Source organism: Bidens hawaiensis, unplaced genomic scaffold, assembly GCF_021521415.1.
Source record: "Bidens hawaiensis isolate Kalapana, Puna unplaced genomic scaffold, B.hawaiensis_p1.1 tig00044677_1, whole genome shotgun sequence".
Classification (NCBI taxonomy): domain Eukaryota; kingdom Viridiplantae; phylum Streptophyta; class Magnoliopsida; order Asterales; family Asteraceae; genus Bidens; species Bidens hawaiensis.
This window is the reverse complement of record NW_027505898.1, coordinates 103,858-116,637: the sequence shown is the minus strand read 5'-3', so window position 1 is coordinate 116,637 and position 12,780 is coordinate 103,858. Positions and strand designations below refer to the sequence as shown.

The window sequence follows — 12,780 nt, the reverse complement described above, 5'->3', positions numbered from 1 at the left end:
GATCATAGTTCATAGTTCAATCCGTGCTCCCAAATGAGCACAAAAACAAGAAAACATCTGTGCAAGTGTAAACAAAGAAAACCGTAAACGATAGGTCTCCCGTGTTCATCTAATGGATCCATGAAAACTTCGGAATAGGCCGAACAAAGCGGTTAATGATACACACATACAAATAAACAGCCAAGTAAACGTCCTCAACACATGGGATACTGCGCGACTAAAGTTCATAAAAAAGTTTAAGACTCTAAGTTTGTATGAACACATGAACATCCCAAAACATTAAAGATAAAAAGGGATTAGGTACGAGATTACTCACTTGATAAACGGTGCGGTGTAAGATAAAGCAAGAACCAACTCTTAACAAGCAAAGTTATCCTATAATTAAAGATTGTCGTTTTAATGATTTGTTTTAAGTCTTGATTATAAGTTAGCATAATTAATAAGTAAATTATTATATATTATATATTATATATTACCAGAAATCAGGGCAGAACAGGAGAGAAGACGAAGGCAGAGAGAGGAGACGGCTGAAGGACAACGGCAGAGAGCAAAGGAAGAGAAAGATAATAAGTGTTTATGTGTGTAGTGTTAAGAAAATAACATTATTATTTATAGGGAAACCCTAGGGAACACAATCCCTAGAAAAGAGGAAAAGATCTTCAACAGGATCAAGCAAAATATAACAAAAGCAAAAAAGGTTCCAAAAGTAAAAGATATCAAAAGATATGGCAGCTGCAGGGGACAAGAGAAAGCTGACAGGGAACAGTAAACAGGCATGTGAGGGTCAGATAAAGGTATTGGTCAAAGCATGGAAAAGCAGATCTCAAAAGATAATGTCAGTCACTTTTTCTGTCAACCAATGGGGTTGGTGCGCATGCTGCGCCGAAAGTGGCTTTTCAGACATAAGACATGTCAGGTCAACAGCACAGAAGATAAGACATCACAAAAGTAAACGGCTGGATTAAACAGAAGAAAAGACTAAAGGGTTTAGCGCGAGAAGGCTCGAGCGCGCGAGCGCGAAGGCAGTCTAAACCAGCCTTTGCGCGCCGCGGAAAGAACTACAATTCTAAGCGCGTCGCGGGAAGAACTGTATCCATAGCACGCTGCGAGAACTATATTCCTTAGCGCGCTGCGAGAAGAACTATAATCCTTAGCGCGCTGCGGGGACAGTTCGCCTCGCGTATCGCAGCAACAGATGGTCTTCACGCAGGCTTCCTTGTAAGGAGTCTGGCGCGTGGAACTGCGCAGACAACCTTAGGCGGGAAGAAACAAAGGACAAAGAGTTAGAGGGGTTCAAGACTTAAGGGTTAAGCAGAAGGGCGGGATAGCGACAAGAGAGAAAAGAAGGCGGGACGGCGGAAAGAAAGAGAGAGAAAGAGGCGGGAAGGAAAATATATTATTATTATTAAAAAGTAAAATATAAGTATAAATAAATATTAAGTCATAACAGGAAGAGATCGGATAAGAGAAACGGGTACCTAGGTCGGGTCGGATCGGGGCAGATGTCACAAACGGGACCCAGTTGTTCCATTCGAAAAGATATTCTGGAACCACTCCAACATATTCGGCCAGTTTAAGTTTGACACTTCGAACCATGAACCCAAAATGTTCGTCTAGCAGCCACTTGTACAAATCTCCACCCTCCTCAAATGACACCAACGAACAAGCCAGTAACAATTGTCTTAGCTCGTCTAATTCAGTAGCCCAAGCCGGTAACAAATGACACCGGCAAACTCACCAAACCTTAAACTACTTCCTTATAAAACCTATTGAACAAAAAAAGAAGAAGAAGAAGAAAAAAATAATATAATGTGATTGCTTTAATTCTATCATCATCATCATCATCATCGTACTCAGTATATCCCACCAATAGCAATGCTATGGTAGGGTCTGAGGAGGGTAAGATGTAGACAGCCTTACCTCTATCCCATAGGGATAGAGAGGATGCTTCCGGTGAGACCCCCGGCTCGATAGTAGTTTTGAATCAAGCCTTGGACATAAGACACATAACACTCAATCATCGGGACACCGTCTGATTGGTGCATGTGCCCTTGTCTTTCGGCTATCAACGCCACCACATGATGCCTGATTAACCTTCCGCCACTTTTAACGTTATTTTCATGTGATTAGTAAAATAACGTCAAAATTAGTGCAATTTTACTTTTGCCCACCTAAGGGTTCACACATATATACATTATATGTGCGCACCGCAAGCAGGGTGCTTTAATTCTGAATTATCCAAATAAAATGGTGTAACGTCATCTAACAAACATTTGAAAATGGCATTACCAATTATTACACTACCATCATCATCAATATCTTCTTCTTCCACAACTCTTATTATTGCTTCTTCACATTCTTTCAATTCCACCAAAATTAAACCAATACCCAATTTAGGGTTTTCAATTTCAGTCACCAATTTCAAAAACCCATTATTGTTTTACTCTCAAAGAGTGAAAAGACTGGGTCGTGTTGTTGCTAAGGCTAATCTGGGTCTCACTTATCCTGCACAAGTTGATTCCCATAAGGTATACTTATTGAATTTGATTGTCTTTTATAATTTGTGTACTGTGCACATAAGGTGTTCGACGAAATGCCTGTGGTTTAAATTGGTGTGTTTTTGTAATGTTTATGACTAAAAGAAAGAGTATGCTTATACACTTCGCTAGTTTGTTGTTTTTTAATATCATATTAGCAGTTTACACGCTTATGTGAATTATGTGATACAATGTGTAGGGGTATGCGTGAAACCGAAATAACCGGCGTGTAATTGAAATAACCGCCATTAACGAACAAATTTAACCGAACCCAAACCTGATGGTTTTTCAAAAACCGAATTTTTGGTTCGTTTCGGTATTGTATGTACCGAAAAGGCGAAAACCAAATTAACTGAAGCGAACTGAACCCGAAAAAACCGACTTTTGATATATGTTGAAAATATAAATTAGATTATTTATATTAGGGTTTAATCGTGTATTCGTGTTTATTGTGTTTATCTTCTCGCGGGTCCGCAATTATTAGAAAACAGTTGAGTTAGAGCCGTAGCTATGAGCGCTACAGACGGTCTAACGAGAGGAATGGACGTAATTGAAACGGGAGCTACGCGAAGTGTTCTGGTCGGTGGAGCGACTCTCGGATGGATTTTTAATGTGCTTGGGGAGCCTGTTGATAATTTAGGTCCTGTAGAATATAAATAATAGCACACAATTTCCTATTCATAGATCTGCACCTACCACAATTAAATACAAAAGTAAAACTGTCTATTTTTGAAACCGGAATTAAAGTGGTAGATCTTTTATCCCCTTATCGTATGAGTTAGGTTTATCTAGGGTTTCCTCCCATTGTATACACAGTTTAGATATATTGTTATTATTCCAGTGTCTTTTACATTATTGAGTTTATGGATCATAATTTGATTTTCGAATGTTAAATAATTCATAAAAAAACTAATAAATGGTGTAGCCCAAAATTTACATGCCCAAATGTGTAAGAATCAATTAATCATAAACTAACCGAATTTTGTAAACCTAAAAGATTCAGGCCCAAATCCATATTTTGGGCCTCTTTTCAACCCAACTACATTAAGCTTATAATTTATGTATATATGTAATTATTTGTAATAGCAGAAAGATTGAATCTTTGTTCTTATATTTTTTGAAACATAAAAGATATCTTTCACTGCAAAAGATACTGATTTGCTCGAATGGAAAGGCGATATTCTTGCAATTGGTGTCACCGAAAAAGACATGATAAAAGACGAGAATTCGAAGTTTGAAAACGATGTCTTGAAGAATCTTGATACTCAGTTGAACGGGTTATTATCTGAAGTATCTGCAGAAGAAGACTTCAGTGGAAAGGTTGGACAGTCAACGGTTGTCAGGATTTCGGGCCTTGGAGCCAAACGGGTCGGTTTGGTTGGGCTTGGAAATGGGCCCATTGGGTCAAGTTCTGGGTATAGGAGTCTTGGTGAGTCGGTTGCCTCGTTGGCTAAGGCTTCTCGGGCTAATAATGTTGCGGTTGCACTTGCGTCTTCACAAGATTTAAGTCCTGAGTTAAAGCTCACCACAGCTTCAGCAATAGCAACGGGTATGTTTTGTTTTATTTCTGAACTTTGGGCTCGGATCGCTTATTGTTTGTTAATTAATGTATATACACGTTTGGTTATTTTTATGTAAATTTTAGATATGCTTTTTGTACGTAAGTCATCATCATCATCATCGTACTCAGTATATCCCACCAATAGCCAAGCTATGGTAGGGTCTGAGGAGGGTAAGATGTAGACAGCCTTACCCCTACCCCATAGGGATAGAGAGGCTGCTTCCGATGAGACCCCCGGCTCGATAGTAGTTTTGCATCAAGCCTTGGACATAAGGCACATAGCACTCAATCATCGGGACACCGGCTGATTGGTGCATGTACCATTGTCTTTCGGCTATCAACGCCACCACATGATGCCTGATTAACCTTCTGCCACTTTTAACGTTATTTTCACGAGATTAGTAAAATAACGTTAAAATTAGTGCAATTTTACTTTTGCCCACCCGAGGGTTCACACATATATACATTTTGTACGTAAGTATGTAACATAATTTATATTCTTTAGTTATTTTCCTCGTAATTTTATATATGATAATAGCTATATGAATAACAGGCACGTGTAGGCTTGCGAGCCAGCTCAAGCTCGATAAGCGAAGTACAGGCTCGAGTTTGTTTATTAAACAAGCTTATTTTTAGGCTTGGGCTTGTTTAAGCTCGGCTCTATTCGAGCTTTTAGCAAGCCAATCTCAAACAGCTCACGAGTGGCTTGGCTAGTTTACAGCGTGTCATACCGTTTGCAACAAATGTGTAACCGTAAAGTGAAAGTGTTATTTACTTATTTGCCCCTTCCTTTAACCTAATTTGGTACACCTTTACTCCCATCATACAAAACAGCTCTTACATTTTTCACAAAAAATATGCCTTTTTGTTTTATTTTTTATTTATTGAATCAATAGATAATCAAAATTTGCCAAACACTCACACATCTTATTAGTACAACTTCAAATAGAAAAACCATGCCCAGACGCTATCTGATTCTGGTTATTCAATATTACAATAACAGAGGACCTAACTTAATGTGGTGAAAGTTTAATTCTTGAATATTATTATGTTTTGGATTGTGATAGGTACATTGTTGGGGACGTATGAAGATAACAGATTTAAAACCGAGTCAAAGAAGCCGTCTCTTGAGTCTGTTGACTTTCTTGGTCTTGGAGCCGGACCTGAGATTGAAAAGAAACTCAAATACTCACAAGAAGTTTGCTCAGGGGTAATATTGGGAAAAGAGCTTGTAAACGCACCCGCTAATGTACTCACCCCTGGTTAGTTATCCTTTTCCAAAATGTCTTAAAAAATAAACATTAACGTGTTAAGTATGTCTTAAAAGACTATATGTTTATACGTACTTAGGCTTGTAGTCGAACCGATTGAACATAAACGGAGCATGTCTATGTTCGTTCGTTTACCTTTAACCAAACAAACGATTAAAGTCATCGAACACGAACAATCAAACGAACAGGGTTCGTGCTTGCTCGTTTAACTTTAACCAAACAAACAATCGAAGTCATCGAAAACGAACAATTAAAACCAACAGGGTTTTTCTTGTTTGTATTAGTTTGTTTAGAGAATGAATGAGTTCGTCTTTGTCTATGTTCGTTCATCAACTGTATCAATGAACAGTTTACAAATGTAAACGAACGAATATAAATAAGCTAAAACCAAATAAAAGGAAATGTGAAGAACAATGTGTTCGGCCTAAAAATTATTAAAACTAAAACTAGACTAAATTTTATAAACCTCAAAGGTTTAAATGAATGTATTAATGAACGTAAAAAAATGTGAACAAAGTAATATGAATAAACGTAAACGAACAAACATTAACGATTTTAAAATGGCGCACGTTCACTAACATAAATGAACAAACAATCAAACACGAGCAATTTAACGAATGGGTTTTCCTGTTGGTTTTTGTTCGTTAACTGTATAAAAGATCGGTCGGCGAACTTAAATGAACGAACATAAATGAACTAGAACCAATTAAAAGTAAAAGTAAAGAACAAAAATAAACGAATTCAAAAGGTTCACAAACATAGTTGAACGAATGAGACATGTTCGTGTTCGTTTGTTTAACTAAATGAACAAAACTTTTTCTTTATGTTTGTTCATGTACTAAATAAACGAACTTTCTGCCAAATGGTTCACTGACGTTCGTTTCTTTTATAGGCGTAATCGAAGTTTTTGAATAAAATGATTTAGGACTACTACTTTCAACCTGCTTGACTCTGTTTTTATTTTGACCTGTTTCAGATAACACACAATCAGGTCTTTAAATTAAACGATTTAGGTCTAGTTTTTAATAAATTATTTCTTTTTGTGGTTATTCTGCAGAGGTACTGGCAGAGGAGGCTGTAAAGATTGCTTCAACGTATAGTGATGTTTTTACAGCAACAGTTCTTGATGCTGAGCAATGTAAAGAATTGAAAATGGGTTCGTTTCTTGCGGTTGCTGCTGCTTCTGCAAATCCTCCTAAATTTATACATTTACATTATAAGCCTCCAACTGGTTTGGTTAAATCAAAGCTGGCATTAGTGGGGAAGGGTTTGACTTTTGACTGGTAATTGTTCTACGTACTTATATTAGGGGTTTAAACGAGCCGATCCAGGTTGGGTTCGATCTCAGCTCGTTTACAAATCGAGTCAGGCTGATTTGGATTGTTTATCTTAACACGCTGAAATGTTGAGCTGAAGCTCGGGTCGTAGAAAGCTTGAGCCAGCTCATGGCTCGACGAACCAGCTCGTTTATTTAACGAGAAATTTAATTTTATATTTTTATGCATATTAATATAAATAAAAGAAAAGGTAATATTTTTAACATACACATAACGCCGAATTAATAAACAAAAGATTTTATAATTTATATATATTAAAATTTGTGTTCTACTTTTGGGTTATAATGTGTGCTTTAGTTTAAACGAGCCATCGATCCAGCTAAACGACCCTAACGAGCCGCTCTTACTTAGCTCAGGTGCTCGGCTCATTTACGGACGAGTCAATTTCAAGCGAGCCACGAGCTTCTTGAACGACCCTAACTTATATATGATCTTTTGTTCATATTTTTAAAAAAAATTTTAATTATGATCTTTATACGGCATCAATACAATAATAATCTAATGATATGAAAAGTACAATAAAATAGACTTTGGACGACATTCAACCTGTTCCACTTTTTGCCATTTTTCTTTTTAAGCAAAATGATTATCATGTTTATAATCATATGGTCATTTCCTCCTTTGTTAGTATTATTCTTCTTGATGTAATTGTAATTGTTTTAAAATTCTGTTTCATGTAGTGGTGGTTATAACATTAAGGCTGGAGCTGGTAGTTTAATAGAACTCATGAAGTTTGATATGGGAGGCTCCGCAGCGGTTTTAGGTGCTGCAAAAGCTCTTGGCCAAATTAAACCACCTGGAGTAGAGGTGAGACTTTGTTATAGTGGTCAACAAAGAATTCTAATTTTTTTTTTGAAAAATCATATATTTGTTTATTTTTGTTACTCTTAAGAATTATGGTATAAATATGCACACGTAATTGCTCATGTAAATACACACACACACAACACATTTATTATAATTGTATGTGAGTTAGGGTTGCAAACGAGTCGAGTGAGCCGTGACAGGTTGGGCTCGGACTTGGCTCATTTATCTAACGAATTAAAATGCTGAGATCGAGCTCGGATCGTAAAAAGCTCGAGCCGGCTCGTGTATCTTTTAAGTAAATAATTTAATATTTTTACACATATTGATATATGTAAAAGAAAAAAAATATATTATTTTAGCATGCCCATAATGCGCATTTTATAAGCTACAAAATTTGTGACTTGTATATAACAACTTTGGGTTACACTTTTGGGTTATAATTTATATATATTCAAATTTGGGCTTTAATTTAAATGAGCTGACACGCCCTGCTTGCGGTGCGCGCATATAATGTATATATGTGTGAACCCTCGGGTGGGCAAAAGTATAATTGCACTAATTTTGACGTTATTTTACTAATCTCGTGAAAATAACGTTAAAAGTGGCGGAAGGTTAATCAGGCATCATGTGGTGGCGTTGATAGCCGAATGACAAGGGCACATGCACCAATCAGCCGGTGTCCCGATGATTGAGTGCTATGTGCCTTATGTCCAAGGCTTGATGCAAAACTACTATCGAGCCGGGGGTCTCACCGGAAGCAGCCTCTCTATCCCTATGGGATAGAGGTAAGGCTGTCTACATCTTACCCTCCTCAGACCCTACCATAGCATTGCTATTGGTGGGATATACTGAGTACGATGATGATGATGATGATGATGATGATGATGATGATGATGATGAATTTAAATGAGCTGACTAGTGAGCCAACGAGCCAAGCTGATCCAGGTTGTACTCGGGCTCAGCTCGTTTATCTTAACAAGCTAAAATGGTGAGCTCGAGATTGGCTCGTAAAAAGCTCGAGCCGGCTCTTGGCTAATCAGGCCAGCTCATTATTTTTTACGAAAATTACTTTTATGTTATTTACACATATTGGTGTGTATATGTTTTTAACATACACATAATGCATAATTAATAAATTGAGAAATTTCTAATTTGTATATAATAAACTTTGGCTTATACTTTTGGGTTATAATTTATATATTAATAGTTGGGCTTTAATTTAAACGAGCCTAACGACCAAGCCTACAAACCAAGCGTACCTTGGCTCGGGCTCGGCTTATTTACAAACCTTGTGAGCTTCTAGAACATCTTAGAAGCAGTATCTTTTATGCATTGTGATTTCTACCTTTCAAATATGATTTTCAATTTTTTAATACGGTTACATTTTTCTGTTAATACAATTTTCAAATTGACTTGGGATATTACAATCGCAGGTCCATTTTATTGTGGCAGCTTGTGAAAACATGATAAGTGGAACAGGCATGAGGCCTGGAGACATATTAACAGCCTCAAATGGAAAGACAATTGAGGTAATTTTTAAAATAGTTATTAAACATAATATAAATATTTTTTAGATTCCAATTATTCCCAAACTTTATTCATTCATCGTGCTAGGTTAACAACACTGATGCAGAAGGTAGACTAACACTTGCTGATGCGTTAATATATGCTTGTAACCAAGGGGTAGATAAGGTATTTTATTTATTCCATGTGATATCATTTTTTAAATAAATAATAATTTCATTTTGTATCGCGTAATTCTTGATAATTTTTTTTGTCTGGTTATATTATATGCAGATAGTTGATTTGGCAACATTGACTGGGGCGTGTATAGTTGCTCTTGGGCCTTCAATTGCAGGTAAACATGTTTTGCAGATGTTGACTTGGTAAAACCGGTTGGTCGGGTGACCCAAAACACCTTTTGTCACTTTTGAGTCTTTGACAATTAAAAATATAAACAATAAATGCGTTACTTGTGCCTATAAAGTTTTCCATATGGTATGCCTATATAACGGTTTTGACGCCTTCATTTTTATTATTATTTTGTGATGACAATAATGGATAAAATGTAATTACAACCGTTTAAAAGTATGAATGTGTAACAGTAATGGTAAACGTGAATTGGTGAAAAGACGGTTGTAGCCTCTGTTTACTGCTCTATATTAATGTTGGTTTTTTCAGGCGTGTTCACACCTAATGATGACCTGGCAAAAGAGGTGGTTGCCGCCTCAGAAGCTGCCGGAGAAAAACTGTGGCGGCTGCCAATGGAGGAGAGTTACTGGGAGTCAATGAAGTCAGGGGTGGCCGATATGGTCAATACTGGCGGCCGCTATGGTGGTTCCATTACGGCAGCCCTTTTCTTGAAGCAGGTTTCATGAACAATCATTTTATTTTCCCAATATACCCTTCTACAACCGAAAGAACTAGGGATGTTCAAAAAGATCGTGGCTCGGCTCTGTAAACAAGCCAAGCCCAAGCCAAGGATAGCTCGGCTTGTGGTTGCTCGTTAGCTGGCTCATTGGCTCACTTGTTGGCTCGTTTAAATTAAAGCCAAGTTTTTTAATGAAAAAATGTTAAAAAGTAACTTGATATTGAAAATTATCATTTGACTAGTTTTAAAAGTAAAGCCCAAATTTTAATATATATATTATAACCCAAATTTTTATGTATATAAATTATGAATTGTATAGTTTATAAATTCTGCATTGTGTGTATGTTACAAATATTATTTTTATTTTTATCTATACCAATATGTGTAGAATATAAAAAATATATTTTTTAATAATAAACAAGCAGGCTTGACGGGCTTCAAGCTGGCCTGAGTCCAACAGTTCAGCTCGTTAAGATTAACCAGCCGTCTCAGTTTATAAACGAGCAGAGCCTGAGCCCACCCTGACTCGGCTCGTTCACAGCCCTAGAAAGAACACATTTTATCAGTTTATTTTAAAGTAGTTAATTGTTATTAACAAAAAAGAATTAACTATTATGTTGCTGCAATAGTAATATATTATAATAACTTTTAAATGAAATTGATTTAATTTTAGGAGGTTATGCTGCAATAGTAATATATTATAATAACTTTTAAATGAAATTGATTTAATTTTAGGAGGTTATAAGCTTCAAAGTTACCCGTATGGGTCCCTCTCAACATTTTCTTTGCTGTGCTTGACTTGATCCGACCCGTTTACCAAACCAATTATAATTATGGGTGGAAATTAGCACTTCTTTTGTTTAATCTTTTTTTTTTTTTTTTTTTTTTTTGCTTCATGGCAGTTTGTTAACGAGAACGTCGAATGGTTGCATATTGACATGGCGGGTCCTGTCTGGGATGACAAGAAGAAAGCCGCAACAGGATTTGGAGTTCCTACTTTGGTTGAATGGGTTGTGGCCAACTCGTCATCTTGAGCGTTAGATTTTCCCATTTTACTCATTTACAGAAGGAAATTCGCGGTTTCTATAGAAAAGTTTTTGATATTCCAACAAGATAAAAATGTGGCAATTCATGAAATGGCATGGTATTTTTATTATGTATATGTTAGGGTAAAGGAAGGAAATATTGGCCATGATTTGCAATTTGGAGTGGTTTAAATCTTGATTTATATGTTTTTCTTCCTTTTTTATTAAAGTTTTTGCTTGATATTTTTTTAGGGTGGCAAATTCCCTAATTTGCCATTATTTTATGTGAACAGAAGTTGGTTTAGCAACCCTTAAAACAGATTTGTAAGAGCATTCCCATCATATCCCAAAAAATTATATGAGGGAAATTTTCATATATCTGGGTTTAGAGGTGTACAAGACTGGTGTTTTTTACCAAATCAGACCAGTTTGGTCGACGCCTAGTCAAAACCGGTTTGGTTTAGAAACGGTTTAAGAGCATGAATTAATGTTCAAATTGGTCATAACCGATTCAGTTCGGTTTAAAACCGGTTTATTTCAGTTCAGGATGGTTTCAAATCGGTTTGGTTTGACAGTTCCAAAAGAGGATCAACTACTAGAACCGACGGGCTGAATCGGTTTGGGAACCGGTTAGGCTGAAATTAGTTTTTTGGTCAAACAAGTTCGGTTCGGGTTGTAGTGAACCAGTCCCAAACCGTTATTTTCCAACTCTATACGGGTTTATGTACATATCCGCCATCACATTGAGTTCTATGTGATTGCTATTTTTGGACAAAATAATAAGAATTTAGTCCAAAAAATTTATTTTTTGCATATGAAACCACATATGTAAAAATAATTGTTTTGAACTAAATTTACATTATTTGTCAAATCACATGAACGAAAATAACACTTTACTCCATTAAAATGCTTTTTGTTTAAACAACGTTTTTTTAAGAGTCTACTTGTAACAGGATTTCAGCTGTTCTCAGTTATTTAACGGTTCAGGTCCGACTCGAGAACCCCCATAGGTAGAAACCCCAACAATCGGATAAAACCGCCTCCCGATGCATACGCCTAGACTCAAACCGACGACATCTCCTAGAAGATACAACCAAGCCACCACTAAGCCAAAAGGCTGCGGTAGGCATTCAAATACATAATGCTAGAATTAAAGGTGCCGAAAACTGGTCAACATGGACAATAAGTAACAATAATAATTGGATTCACTTGCTCAATCGGGACCACCTTCTTTTGATTTGTTGCATTTTCGTGGGGCCGACCTGCAAATTATTCACCTTGCAAGTTGAATCAATGAATATATTATAATTCGTTGCATACAAGAAAAGAACATGATCATATCTAACTTTTTGTCTTTATGATATGAATGTATGTAAACGGTCAAATTTGACAACCTGCTACAGATCAAAAGTTAATTAAGTAAAACAATAAATCTAATGGACTTGTTTTGAGTAAATTAATGACAACGCGTTAGAAAAAATTCATTCCATCGCAAGTGTATGTTTATAACTTTTATAAAACTATATTTTATAAACTATTAAAGAAAAAACAAATTGATTTTAAAATTTTAATTAAATTAATATAATAATAAAATATCTTTTTAAAAACTTCACGGTTGTCAAGAAAATTTTGGAAAAGCACTAGACGTCTAGTGCTTTTTTGAAAATTCAAGGTTGTCAGAAAATCAAACCAGACCACCGATTATTTTAAATTATCCAGATTAGATATGGACACTTGGTTGTTTCGGTTTAGTTCAAATATCTAGTCGTTTCATGATTGTTAATAGGATTTTTTGTATCGACAAATTTCAAAGGTGAAGATGAAAAATAAACGGTGAAAATGGACATTTTTATAAATTTACCTTAGAGTCG

General features: G+C 36.1%; 1 protein-coding gene across 1 annotated transcript; it reads left to right on the top strand.

The window, feature by feature from the left end:
* The first annotated feature begins 2,237 nt into the window (after positions 1–2,237).
* LOC143615833 (leucine aminopeptidase 1-like) lies at positions 2,238–11,179 on the top strand. The gene is made up of 10 exons (XM_077088851.1): positions 2,238–2,528; positions 3,669–4,086; positions 5,166–5,360; positions 6,427–6,652; positions 7,387–7,513; positions 8,947–9,042; positions 9,128–9,205; positions 9,311–9,371; positions 9,695–9,882; positions 10,787–11,179. Exons 1-10 carry the CDS (start codon positions 2,280–2,282, stop codon positions 10,916–10,918), a joined length of 1,770 nt encoding a protein of 589 aa, XP_076944966.1. The 5' UTR covers positions 2,238–2,279; the 3' UTR covers positions 10,919–11,179.
* Positions 11,180–12,780: the final 1,601 nt, after the last annotated feature.

Bases quoted from the DNA above. Each gene is read 5' to 3' on its own strand.
- LOC143615833 (XM_077088851.1), top strand. From the start codon at position 2,280: ATGGCATTACCAATTATTACACTACCATCATCATCAATATCTTCTTCT. The intron at 2,529-3,668 runs GTATACTTATTG...GAAACATAAAAG, and splicing joins CACAAGTTGATTCCCATAAG to ATATCTTTCACTGCAAAAGA. The intron at 4,087-5,165 runs GTATGTTTTGTT...GGATTGTGATAG, and splicing joins AGCTTCAGCAATAGCAACGG to GTACATTGTTGGGGACGTAT.